The sequence below is a fragment of the Ammospiza nelsoni genome, chromosome 2, assembly GCF_027579445.1.
Source record: "Ammospiza nelsoni isolate bAmmNel1 chromosome 2, bAmmNel1.pri, whole genome shotgun sequence".
NCBI lineage: Eukaryota > Metazoa > Chordata > Aves > Passeriformes > Passerellidae > Ammospiza > Ammospiza nelsoni.
This window is the reverse complement of record NC_080634.1, coordinates 116,569,340-116,583,643: the sequence shown is the minus strand read 5'-3', so window position 1 is coordinate 116,583,643 and position 14,304 is coordinate 116,569,340. Positions and strand designations below refer to the sequence as shown.

Here is a 14,304-nt window from a genome sequence, read left to right as displayed (position 1 = left end):
AGTGTTTCTATCCAGTGGGCTGGAAGGGCAAAGGACTTTAAAAAGTTCCTTGGGCAGAAGTCATGTTTCATCACAAGATCTGTGCAATTTCAGACATTGTTGGTAATGTTCAATAAACAGGCACAGTGTAATAGCTAATTCATAAAAATGGACCTCCTGCAGTAGCCAGAGGCGAGCGTGTCATTATTGCAAATCTTTATCTTTTTTATTGTGTGCCTGCACCCCTGCATCAGTTTTCATTGTGCACAAAGAATGATACTCCTGCCACTTTTAAACACGACCATCCATTATTTAAAATGACAACTACTTCTGCTCTAACTTGCTTAAGATTTGGAGCTGACCAGAACTTAACAGGGTTTCATTTGATTTTTCTTTCTTTTTGCTTTTTATTTCTTTTTTTTTCTTTCCACCCACGGGAAACATCACTCTGTTTTTCACATTTGATTTGTACAGCAGACCTCAGTGATGTCTCCCCACATTTCTGGTCAACTGGAAACTCCCAGGAGGCAGCAGCTGACCAGTGCCATGAGTAGTGTGTGTGAATATCGTGGTCACGCAAAGGTCACAGCTTGGGCCATTGAAGCTCAGGACCTGCAGCTTCCCATCTCCCATGCCAAGAGGGAGAATATTCCAGAACCAATCTGCCTCACACCTACTTTAGATTTGATATATCCAAGCCCAGGGTGAACTTTATGAAACTTCCTGGACTTCATGAATACAGATTGATCAGGAAATTTCTAATGGCCTCTAGTTAGAACATCAGAACTCAGTCACAGCTATGAAATGCTGCCAGGCATTTCTCCTAAGCTAAAAAGCTGCTGCTTTGTAAGCCTGGAATTGTTTTGATAAGTGCTAAATTCTGCCAAATATCAACTGCATCAACCAGCTCCTGAAATCAGAACTCCAGATTGGAGAAGTGATCAAATGTGCACATTAGCTCAATTGATTCTTGAACACATAATTTGGCTACATATCTTTATTTGAAAGTTTTAAACTTCTGAAGCACTTAAATTAAATGGACTCTACTCTTTTCCCAGAAACCAAGTGGTGTAATAGAGCTGCTTTCTGGCACAAGAAAAGCTTCCTTGATCTAAAGCTTGCTATCCCTCACATAAATCACCGTGAGCTCAAAGGTAGACACGGAGTAGAAAAGAAGCTTGTTAAAATATAGATTATAAAGTCTGTTTACATAATTGGATGTAGTTTATCTACTAAACCACACAGTAAATTTAATTTCTACACCCTTTGCCACACATATTGGAAAATATCCTTGGGTGACAACAGGTTGGAACACATCCAAATGCACCTGCAATCTGGAGTGTCTACAGAAAGGGTTTCTGAGAGGAGATTTTCTATTTATATTTAGATTTGTATATTTAATAACCTTAAAAATTTATGATGATTCTACCTGAAGGTTGTCAGCTGACTGGAGGAATCCAGTGACTGCCATAACCCCATGGAGAAAACATGGGGGTTTAAGAGGGTGAATTATGAAATATTGAGAAAGGCTGTAAATCACTAAATATGAGTGAAGTCAGATACTTGTTCTTATACAGAAAACAAATCAGTCATATTGGTTTTTATGGTGAAAAGCCACTCACATCCACTGCTTTGTAGCTCTAACACATCATGAACACCCTTCTCCTAAAATCAGGAGAGACAGTTGGCAATTTCTTCTGAGGAAGCCAGAGCAAGCCTAGCTTCACTTTGGTCAGAGTTCCCTTTGAGAAATATTTTACTTTTATTCTTTTTTAACCTTTATTAGATTTACTTCATGATGGTTCTTCTACTTAATAATTTAATAATTTATTTGCCTTTTTTGTTGTTTTTTCAGCATAAGACAGTGGAGAAAGCTTTTTTTTTCCAGTTGCATTTATGATGTGAAGGCATCAAGAAGACATGAGGGCTGCAGGCAAAATATGTGTTCAGTGTCTCCCCATTTGTCTTCCAGAGGAATAAACCCCATGCTGTTTCTCAGGGAAATCCTGGCCAGCTGCTACAGAATTCAGTGCAATGAATGGATTTTTACTTGGACTCTAATTCCAGACTTTTCCCTTTTTTATTTCCTCTTCTCTTTCCTATTGAGAATGAACATATTACATGAATGGAAAAATAAAAAATACTAACCTGAAGGTTGTTCAGATCCTAAAATCATTCAAATTTGACTCAAGGATATTCTTGTTGACTAATATTGTCCATTCCTAGTAAAATTCTCCTACTTTTGCTTTTTGATTCTAGAAGAAGGAAGCTACAGGAAAATTTACCACCTTGTCTTTCAAAGGAAGAATGTCTTCTAAAGGATGTGTGTGGAATGGCGAACCAGAGGCACAATATTTGTTGTCATTATCACTACAAGCATTTTTGGCACCCCTCATAAATAACCTACGGAAAAATCCATCCTGGGAAAGGAAGAACAACAACACCTGAGCTCCAAACAAGGCACACCCAGGAACAGAACAGGTGGCACAGGCTGCCCACCCAGGAGGTGGAGCTCCCACCCTTGGGGACATTCAGAATCCATCTGGGGATGTTCCTGAGCCAGCAGCCCTTGCTGACCCTGCTTTAGGCAGAGGGTTTGGACTGATCGGTGCCCAGATGTCCCTCTGGACCTCAACTTTTGATCCTGTGACTTGGGAGGATTCTGTCAGCAATGGGAATGAGCAGCTGTGGGATCCTGTCAGCAATGGGAATGAGCAGCAGCTGTGTGATCCTGTCAGCAATGGGAAGGAGCAGCTGTGGGATCCTGTCAGCAATGGGAATGAGCAGCTGTGTGATCCTGTCAGCAATGGGAATGCCAGGAGCTGTGGGATCCTGTCAGCAATGGGAATGAGCAGCTGTGGGATCCTGTCAGCAATGGGAATGAGCAGCTGTGGGATCCTGTCAGCCATGGGATTGAGGAGCTGCTGGGATCCTGTCAGCAATGGGAATGAGCAGCAGCTGCTGGGATCCTGTCAGCAATGGGAATGAGCAGCAGCTGTGGGATCCTGTCAGCAGTGGGATTGAGCAGCTGCTGGGATGCTGTCAGCAATGGGAATGAGCAGCTGTGGGATGCTGTCAGCAATGGGAAGGAGCAGCTGCTGGGATCCTGTCAGCAATGGGAATGAGCAGCTGTGGGATCCTGTCAGCAATGGGATTGAGCAGCAGCTGCTGGGATCCTGTCAGCAATGGGAATGCCAGCAGCTGCTGGGATCCTGTCAGCAATGGGATTGAGCAGCTGCAGTCCGTGTGTCCCTGCCCTGTCCGTACCTGTGTCCTGCGAGGGGCTGACGCTGTAGCTGTCACTTTCCTTGTCCACGGACCCTGCTGGCCTGGGCGTGGGCAGCCTCCAGTCCGTGGTGAGGGTGTGGGCTGAGATGGTGGGGTGGGGTCTGTTGAGGGTCCACTGGCTGGCGTAGCGGTTGCGCGCGGTGGGGCCGGTCTTGGCACTCCTCCTTGTGGTGGGATCTGTGGGGGATGGCAGAGAGGGGTGGGTAGGAAACCAGCCCTGTCACAATCACAGAATGTCCTGAGCTGCAAGGGACCCACAGGGATCACCCAGTCCAAGCCCTGGCCCTGCACAGACCCCAAACAATCCCACCCTGGGTGTTCCTGGAACAGCATCCAAACACTCCAGGAGCTCTGGCAGCCTCAGGGCCATGCCCATTCATCCAACACCTCTGGGTGAAGAAAATCTACCTTCTCCTAAAATCCAACTCAATCCTTCCCTGACACAGCTCCAAACGTTTCACAGAATCACAGAATAATGAGGTTGGAAGAGACATCTAAGATCATTGAGTCCAAGCTATGCCCTAACACCTCAACCAGATTATAGCACCAAGTGCCATGTCCAGTCTTTTTTAAACACATCCAGAGATGGTGATGGTGATTCTACCACCACCCTGGAAAGAGCATTCCAGTACTTTATTATTCTTTAAGTGAAATTTTTTTTCCTGATTTCCAACCTATACTTTCCCTTCCTTGTGTCCTGTTCCTGGTCAGCAGAAAGATCAGTGCCTGGCCCTTCACTTTCCCTTCCAGAAGGAGACGGCCACTGAAATCATCTTTGTTAACAAAACCCAAACTCAAGACATTCTTTTTGAAAAAAAGATGAAGTGTTAATGCTGATCATTACCAAACTGCTGATGCTTTTCTAGAACTAAAACTACATTTTATCAAGGGTGGAACTGAAGAGCTGAAGGCACCATCATTCTTCCATTGACACATTCATTATCCCTTTACTCCAAGACAAGCAGTTCTCCAGCACCAAAACCACTCTGAGAACTGAAAGAGCACAAGGCAAGTAGATCTGGTCAGGGATTTCACACCACACCTCAAGTGAAGTGCAAATTATCATCATAGATGTGCCCACAGAAACACTCTGCACCTGCTGTCAGTTTTGAAATAGATGTGCTCAGAAATGTGGGGCTATAATTCCCTCTTCTGGACACACTGTTCTATATAACAGTATTGATCAGCTACAGATTTCCTATTTTAACAAGTGGCCAAGACATAAACCATAAGCTCTAATAGTGCCATCAGAGTTTCACTGGGAACAGGTACATAAAGATTTGACTACTTTGGAACAATTAGTAAATTAATATAATTTCTCAAACTTAAAAAATCATCTGCTACTGGTTTAAGGTCAGCAATGTTGTACTTTTAAAATTAACTTAGAGATAATATAGTGACCAAGACTGTAAAAGCAAACTATGTGCCAAAATTGACCTCCTTGAACTTATTAATAAATGAGTTCTGCCCTGAAAGTGAGTCTAACAAAGCAAGGGCAAGAGAAAAATCATTATGTGGCAAATAGAGAATGACTACATCAGCACTGAAGGATTTCTCTTCAAAGCTTCTGAAAGGATGTCACTAACAATAGAAAGGGTGTTAGAAATGAAAAATTCAAATCTATTCAAAATGTTCTTTGACATTCAAATGTTGAAGTTGTCACTCTTTGAGGTAAGAGACTTTAGCAGAAGAAATGGAAAGAAAAAGCAATACCCAGATAATGACTCTGAGCACGGGTTCTGCCTAAGCATTCCCAGTGAGAATTTGTATTCTGCTGCTTCAAAGAAACAAGGCATTTATTTACAAACAATGGTCTGATCCTTCTCCTTTTCTTTTCCCCTACAGCAGTGGAAAAAGTAGAACCTGGAGCCACTGATAATTGATCCTCCTGGTAGTGCAGCACACAGCTGCCTCACATGGACAACATCCCAATCCATGCTCAGTGTGGCACAAACCCACACTTGGGAATGTGGCACGTGGCTGTGGTGAGGCCAGGAGTGAGCCTCATTCAAAGGAGAATGTGGGAATCCATAAAATCAGAGGGCTTTGGAAAGCTGCAAAAGGCAGGCCTCAGAGACAGCAGAACTGGGATTAGAGCTAAGCAGTAGCCATGAGATTGGTCAGCAGAAAAATTATGTAAGAAGTAGAAAAGCAAGGACAAATAGAACAATGGTCTGTGTATTAACACTTGTCTAGAATAACTCCCTGAGCTTCAGAAATGTATATCTACTGAGATATTAGGAAGTTTGAAGCTTAATAATGGAGCTCTGTGCATTGTGTTTTAAGGCTTACAAGCAGGTGTTGTATTTGAAATAAGCAAGCATTGTTTAACCAAAGGTACTTATAGTGGTTGGATGGAACTACTGTCAATGTGCCTTTGCTTTGTGTGATTGGTCAAAAAACTTTTAAAGTGAGTTGTAACATTAAGTCCTAAGTCTGCTGCCTGAGATGTGAGCTGATGGCATCTTCCCATTGTCAAAACCATGTAATGAGACTGATGCTGATGGCTCAAGATGCATTCCTAGCAGTCTCATCCTGTTTGTAATTTGCACACAGCCCCCAGCTGGTGATAGAGAACATGGAGAACAGGAGAGTGCTGGTGAGAACAGCTCCTGGAACAGTGCTGGGGCTGCCTGCTCTGGAAAAGAGAACGTTTGGGGGAATGCCATCAATGTATGGAAATACCTGAGGGGCAAGAGGACAAGAGAGTACAAGAGCCAAGTTTCTGTCAGTGGTGCCCCGTGGGAAGACCAAGGGCAATGGCCACAAGGAGAAACCTGGGAGCTTCATCCTGAACAGCAGGAAAGACTTTAATGTGAGGGAGACTGAGCCCTGGCACAGGCTGCCCACACAGGAGGTGGAGTTCCCATCCCTGGGGACATTCAGAAGTCATCTGGGGCTGTTCCTGGATCTGTGTCCAGCCCTTGCTGACCCTGCTTTCAGCAGAGGGGCTGGACTGATCAGTGCCCAGATGTCACTCTGGACCTCAACCTCTGATCCTGTGACTTGGGAGGATCCTGTCAGCAATAGGAATGAGCTGGGAGAGCCTCTGGCAGCCCACAGGAGCTCAGTCCATGTCCTGATGAGCAGGACTGAGCTGTGCAGCACAGGCACAGCAATCCCAGAGCTGGCAGTGGGATGGACACACAGCTGGTGCCCTGGTTATGCCAGCTCTGCCCACAAACACACCTGGACAGAGCTGAGCTCAGCAAGGCAAAGGTTCACAGAGCAACTCTTCCATAAATCAATAAATAAGGACAAGAGAAAAACTTCAAATATGCTGTAAAGGAATATTTGTCACTCAGTGAACGTGAGTGGGCTCAGACAGGAGGGTCCAGAACCTCTGAGCCACCCAGCTGGGCTCTGCTCTCCTCTTCACAGCACAAGTGGTGGCTCTGGACAAAATCCCATCACCCAGCCTGCAGCAAAGCTGGATTAGTTCCTTAAATCCAGAGAACATTACCTGGAAGGCTTTGACCCAGCCCTGTGCACTGCTGCAATCAGATCTGCACTGCTTAATAAAAGTGCTGGTGGATTTTTATTTCCTAGTAGGGCTGGACACAGATCATATTCTTACACATGAGTTAAATCCACATTTAATTTGAAGGAATTCTCACCCTGGCTGCAGAGGAATCAAGCCCAGAACTGCACAAAAAGAGGCATTAGAGAGGAAGGTGCTATAAAATTCTGAGTTATGACACAGGAACGGGGTTTTGGGGTGATGCCTCTTTCCTTATTAGAAAATCTAATCCTCAAGGAATGACCTGAAAAAATATGAAAGGGCTAAAAGAGCAGCAAGGCCAGGACTAGAACACCTCTTGTTTAAAAGATTGTGGTGGAAATGGATTTTTCAAATTATCTGCATTCTAGCAAGTTCACTAAACTCAACAAGTAAATTCTGAAACAATCAGGGGATAGAAATAATCTAAGAGATTTCAGAAACTGAACACTGCAGTGAACTACATTTTGGCAAAATTTCTAACTCATACCTAATCATTCAACTTAGTATTTTTTTTACCCATTTACATAGATATGGAACATATTCATGAGAGGAATGAGAAAAATGAATTGCATCGGTATATTAATTTATGATAGTATTTTAATCACTAGGAGAACAACTTGGCATGAATATATCTGGGAAAAGTAATTTACCATAATAACTAAAGCCAGAAATACAACTTTTTCAGAAAAAGTAATAATGAGAATTGCCTTTTTTTTAGCCTGATAGAGAAGTAAGAGGAAAGTTGCTTTTGAAATAAAATAAAGATTGATCACAGAGGAAAAAAAAAAGTGCATTACACACTAAAAGCCATTAAGGTAATTTACCCAATAAATTCTGGAAATTAAAATCTAGCATGCATTTGCTTTAATGAAGGCCAGGTATGAATTATTTCAAATTACACCTCCATTTCAGATGCATATGCAATTTCCCCCATATTGAATCACTAAGTGCAATAGTCTAAAAAATGTCCTCTGCTGACCTAAAAAGATTTCTCTCCACTCAGACAGAAAGATGAGGATGCAAATACAGGAGCAGAGCATTTATTTTGTTACAGGTTTCTCAAAAATCTATTTACTGGTGTGCTTACTTGTTCCTGGCCGGGCATCAGAGACATCCACCAGGGGCCCTGTGGCTTGTGACACCGACTGGTAATGGACAGTGTGGGTGACAGTCAGGGACTTCTGCTTGGACGTCTCTCCAAAGTCAGCATCAGTGAGCAGGACCGTGGATCTGTCATCTGTAAGTGGGGAAATGATCAGAGAATGAGCACAGAATGTTGGGTTTGACTCCATCAGAGCTTTGCAGAGTCCCCAGGCGTCCACAGCCCAGGGACACCGCGGGCAGAGCAGCTCCCTGTCACTGTCACAGTTTCTGAAAAATCCCCTCACCAGGATTTCTTCTCCTGGGAAGCTGAGAAGCCTCAGAAAAGAATGAAAACAATAATTGTCTTATTGCTTTGGAATGTGGTCTGGAGATCATTTACCATCAGGTGCATTTTTGATTGTTTCCATGTGAATTGTTTTAACTTAATGACCAATCACAGCCAGCTGTGTTGGACCCTCTGAGTCAGTCACAAGTTATTATTCATTCTTGTAAAACTTTCTGATGTATCCTTTCTCTTTCTTTAGTATAGTTTTAGTATAGCAATAAAATGAATATAATATAAAAATATGATATGAAATAATATGATATGAAATAATATAATATAATATAATATAATATAATATAATATAATATAATATAATATAATATAATATAATATAATATAATATAATATAATATAATATAATATAATATAATATAATATAATATATCAGCATTCTAAGAACATGGAGTCAGATTCTTATCTCTCACCTCATCCTGGGGACCCTCACAAACACCACAATTGCTGACCCTGAGTGTCTGGCATTGTCACATCTTCATGGAGTTGAAGGACAGCTCCCTGCTCTCTGCAGGGCCCAGGGGGCTTTGAAGGGAGGGAGACTCTGGGTTTAAACTCAAATCACATATAAAACTAAAGAATAACTTTAATTTTTCACCTTAGAGATGTGCAGCTGGGGCAGACAAACATCCTCACAAAGAGCTGATTTTTGTGTCATCATTTGTGGTCCCAATTCCTTCATGGCCATCCTTTGAACACTGCCCTCTTCCCCTTCACTTTCAAAGAGCTCAGATGAGCTTTTCAAGCTCATATTTCAACCTCATATGTTGTTGATGTTTTCAGCAACATATTCCCTTTATTTCTTTTTATCAGCATGATTAGCAATGTCCTCAGTGTAACTACCCCTATTATCCCAAAAGGAGGTTGTTAGGGGGTGTTGCTAACCAACCCTCTCTCCCCTTTTTCTGCAGAGACAGGGATGACCCTGACCCAGGACTGGTTTTTTATGCAGCTTCAAATAAAGGTGTGAGGTTAAGCCTGACCTTGGGAAGGAAGGAAAAGGTGAGCACTAACCTTTCCTGCTGTGTGGTTCTGCTTCTATTTCTTCCCTGTGGGGTAGGATATATTCACCAAATTTCTACACAGACCTTGATCATTGCAGTGCTATACAGCATTTGCTTCCTTTTGAATTTTTTTTTTCCAGTTGTGATCTCTGTATCATATTTTTTTGCTCCAAGGAAGAATTTGGTCCACTTGATCATGGATGGTTTAATAGCAATAAATCTTTCACTGCCTTTGTGCTTGCAGAACAACTATTTGGTGTGCTATCAGACTTTCCTTTGCATTCTTTACAGTCTTTTTTATCCATTCAGGATTGCAAGAAAAGCCTCAAGGATTTCCTGCTGGGCTGTGCTATATAGTTTTGTAATGTGTTCTAAGGAACTGGCAGCAGCAAGATTTCTGGGCATTTACTAGTCAGCAGAGGTTGATCCACTTCTTTTAAGCATTCCTGGTTTTTGTTTTGGATTTTTATTTTTTTTTAACTTGACAAGACACCATTAGGGTGAACAGTTCTGCACAATAACAGAACACACATTTTTTACCCAAAGAAGGCTATAAATAGAATAACATTAGGAATCAAATCACTCTATCTCTGGCAAAAGATGAGCTCTTATTCAGGTTGGGAATAAAGCCTCTTGGCAGCAAACTCTGTCAAACCCTGCCAAAATCCCTGCTTATTCTGGGTGGAAGCTGCCTCTCAGCAGGGCCCTGATGGCGTTGCTGCAGTTCAGGCTCTCAGAGAATTTCCACTGGAACCCCCCCTGCTCAGCAGCTGCCACTCAAAAGTTAAAGCTGTCTTTGGGATGAAGCCTGGCACAAAGGGCAGGCTTTGGGAAGCTCAAATAATGATTTTAGAAAGTCTGTAGGTCTCCTTTTCAAACCAGGAGGTGCAGAGATGCTGCTCTCAGTTTCCTGACTTTGCTCTCTGGCCACACCATCCCTGGATGCTGTTACACTGTCAGCTTCTTTTAAACAGATTTTTATCCAAAAAATGTAAAGTTAGGAGTCTAACAAGGTCAATCAGGAGTCACAGTGTGTGCTCATGCAGTCACGACATCAGGCTCCATTTCTATTCTGAGTTTCCAGATATTTTTAAATTATTTGGGAAAAAAAAAAACCCCAACACCAAACAATTCTATTTCTCCTGACACTTCAGTTAAGTGCCAGCCCCATGAGAAATCTTGTTCTCTGTAACATCAAACAATTTAGATTTGGATTTTACATGGATACACAGAAGCTGAAAACTGATCAAAATGTTGAAATATCATGTGCTATGAACAGGTGGACATAGTATGCAACATGTAAGTTTTAAAAGTTAGCTGTAGCAAATCTTTAGCTACTATGAGTGCAGTTTCAGAATTTCATTTTCCCTTTAAGTAATGTCAGTGATCCAACTGCCTAGGCAGAGCCAAATGAGAAATCAGAATGAAAATCATAAAACTGCCAGTCCTCAATTCCATTTTCTTCAAGAAACTCTTTCCAACAGTTTCATTTTCCTAATGCCCTGCATTATTTTAGATCCTATACTGAGATTACATTTAGTGGGAAATGACTCAAAGGGGAGGGAAAATAAACCCAGTTCAGTTTTCAAATGACTTTGTAGCTCTTTTCTCTTGATGTGTGCAGTAGGGAAAGGGTGTGGAGAAAAGGAATTCCACCTAAAAGAACCTGTTACATTAACCAGGGGGAAAAAATCTCAGATTTACCAATGGTCTCCATGGTGTCTCTCTCCTCTATCAGCAGCTGGGCTCTGGGAATGTCTATGTGCATCCTCAGTGTTTGCTGCTGCTTGTTAAGTGTGTCTGATGTCCTGGTGTTCTTGCTGAAAACAAAAGAGAAGTGAGGACATTAACAGTCAGCCTAAATGAAAAGATATTTGCAAACTTCCTCATTTTCAATCTGTCCAGCTCAAAAACACCAATGTGACCATAATCAGCAGAAACCACTCATACATTTGATTTTGCCCTCTTCAGAACAATTGTATTAATTTATTGCACATGGCATGAATGCACAGTGTGGAGGGATGTGGTCTGTCCTCCATCAGCAGGAACCTGAGAATTTCACACAGTTTTCTTCAAGGGCTGTCATAATGAAATTAATAAAAACACTTTGGAAGATGGATCTTTCCTTTCCCTCCTCATTAATCTGAATAAAGCAACAAGCAGATGATCAAACAGGTTGGTGGGAAAATGATGTCTTGAGTAATTTCTAATTGTTTTTTTATCTTTTCATTATTTTTAATTAGCTAGGTTTCAAATATTAATTCCACTGATAAATGAAAAAGCAAATTAATAACTAGGCATACTATTAATAGATTGCATAAAATAAATAAAGGCTTTAGTCCCATTGATGTTCCAAAACAAAAATTGCAAGTCTTGTTTACATTTGTGGATTATGTCTAATTGATTGATGCAATAATCTAAAAAAGAACATAAACCAATTATTTTATCATCATGCAAATTGAAACAATTTCATTTTGAAGTTTGTGTACCAGAAAATGACTTCTTAAATGAGCTGTCTACCAAAAGCAAATGAAAATGGATGGTAAAACCAAGTGCCACAGTCATTTCTAGCACAGAGCTTGCACCAAAAAAACCTTCAGATTGCATTAAACAGGAACATTTTGCCCTTTTAGATGTAATTAATCTCTGGATGAAATGAAATATTTGCAAATACTCCATGCAGGGAGGCTGTGGAGAGTTGAGACAAATCAGCCAGCAGCGTGATCCAGGTGCTCAGGCTTCAAAAAGCTGAAAGATCCAAGTGGAGGCTCACTTTCTCATTTTCTAGTGTAAAATAGCTGCAGATCACTCACTTTAATTCTGCTTTGGCAGTGAATTACTGCTGTTAATGGAAGCAGCAGAGGACTGTTAAAGGGATAAGCTCAGTTCTTCTGAGAGCACAGGAGATTAATCCACGTGGGATGAACCCACATCTCCAGGAAATTTGTGTTAACTTCCTGCTGTGCCTCCACATCAGCAAGCCCTGATTACCTCAAGTTTGGACATTCTCCTAGAGACTCTTTTTGGAGGAATTTTCCAGCCATGTGGTCAGTGGTTCTGCTCCAAATCCAAGGGTTAGATCCTCAAGGCACCTGGGAGCACCTCTCTGATTTTCACCTCCAGGTTTCCTGCTGTTGTGGTCCCCAACATCATTAACACCATCTGTACATCCCAAATTTAACGTCTCTCTTCTCCTGGGTGATTAGATGGTGCTGCTCCCATGACATACACATGGATATTTGAAATACATTCAAACAGGACACAACTGGTGCCTCATTCAATCATCAAGGGAGCAAAATATCAGGATAGCCTCCCAAGGGCTTCCAGGCTTTTCTTCATATATAATCAGAGGAGAATGGTCATCACAGGTCTTACTAAAAAACATAAATTTTCAAAGATGTAGTATTGTCAAATGCAGATAAATTCCACACTGGTGTTCTCTAAGTCTCTGCATGGAGTGGATGCCACTCAAGTTGCTGAAATGTTAAGAGAATCAGACAGTAATATTTTATCTGCATGCCAAATATGCTTGGATGCAGGTCCTTGGGAAGTTGGACTGCTCTGGATTTGCCCAAAGTTGTAGAGCAAATGCAGAGCACCTGTTCCAGTGCCTCACTGCCCTCTGAGTAAAGATTATTTTCCTAATATTTAATCTGAACCTGCCTTCTTTCAGTTTAAAGAGGGAAACTGATTTTTTTTTTAATGTCCAATTTCAATAATCCAGTAGTTACAGGACACACAGAGTCAGATACATCTGTGCAGTCCATAACTGAGTCTGGGATATGCATCCCTGCACTCCTCTGCACCCACTGGGGAAGCAGGAGACAGAGGGATGGGATCAGAGAATGCAGATCCCAGAATGCCAGAGCTCTTCAGCAGGGTGAATGCTGTGTATTTCCATTATTAGAAAGTACTCAACCAACCCTGGAAGCATTGTTTGGACCGCAGGGAGCAGGAGCAGAGTTTTCCCCAGATTTGCAGTTTCACTGCTCACCTGACAAGAGAGAATTCCCAATCCCAACCTTGGCTGCAGGGACAGCTCCATGCAAAATAAGTGGGAGGTTTTTCAAGCCAGAACTGGAACTCAGGCCTCTCTCTATTCAGGAATATTCCCTGCTGATCTTGAGAGCTATTCCTTGGTTTGTGGGCTGCCTCTCCTCCTCCTTGCTGAGCTAATTAATTCCCCTGCATGCAGCAGTGACATGGGGTGTCCAAACACAGCACAGGCAGCTGGCAGAAGCAAGGGGGTTGTTGCTGATTAAAGGATGCTGTCTCATTCTGGCTCAGGGAATTTGGAATCCTTTTTTTTTTTTTTTTCAGACCACAACAGCTCAGCTTTCAAGTTATAAAATCCTAAAGTGCCAACAGCAATGAAGAGCCTCTAGGGCTTGGAAATGGGGCAAAGAAGGTTTCGCTTTTGAAGCTTCCTAAACTAAATTCAGGCAAAAATATTTTAATGGTTTGGTGGATGAGGAGTCCAATGATTAATTCTTTAAAGGGATAAAATGTATTTATCTTTATTTTTTAATATTTACAGACATAAAATCCCCAAACATAAGCATGTGGTTTTTTTTTTTTTTTTTTTAACTTATCAGACCTTGTAAGGATATGTATATAATAGAATTAATTTCCTCTGGTTCAAAGAATCTCTGAGCTTCAAATCTTTAGGCACTGGGAGTCTGTCAGGAGACTGGGGCACAGAATCACAGAATCATGGCTTGGGTTGGAAAAGATCTTAAAGATCAGCTCATCCCAACCCTATGCCATGGGCAGGGACTTCTCCTACAATCCCAGGGTGCTCCAAGCCCTGTCCAGCCTGGCCTTGGACACTTCCAGGCATGAAGGATCCACAGCATTTCTGCACAACATGTTCCAGTGCCTCACTGCCCTCTGAGTAAAGAATTTCTTCCTAATATTTAATTAAACCTCCCCTCTTTCAGTTTAAAACCCTTGCCTGTCACGGACATATTTTATGACAAATCCTTTTGCCAGGATCATTTTCTCCTGAGAAGCTGAGAGGCCTCAGAAATGAAATGTAAACGATGATTATCTGCTGCTGTGGAATGCAACAGGTGCATCTTTCATTGGTC

General features: G+C 41.9%; 1 protein-coding gene across 2 annotated transcripts in view; it reads right to left on the bottom strand.

Annotated features, from left to right (window-relative positions):
- Positions 1 to 14,304, bottom strand: part of DSCAM (DS cell adhesion molecule) — a 404,264-nt gene that overhangs the window by 23,399 nt on the left and 366,561 nt on the right. For both annotated transcript variants that reach the window (XM_059493997.1, XM_059493996.1), the window contains exons 28-30: positions 10,919 to 11,034; positions 7,857 to 8,006; positions 3,247 to 3,444 (exon numbers count right to left, since the gene is read on the bottom strand). In XM_059493997.1, the coding sequence (XP_059349980.1) occupies positions 3,247 to 3,444; positions 7,857 to 8,006; positions 10,919 to 11,034 (464 nt within the window). The remainder of the gene's footprint in view (positions 1 to 3,246; positions 3,445 to 7,856; positions 8,007 to 10,918; positions 11,035 to 14,304) is intronic.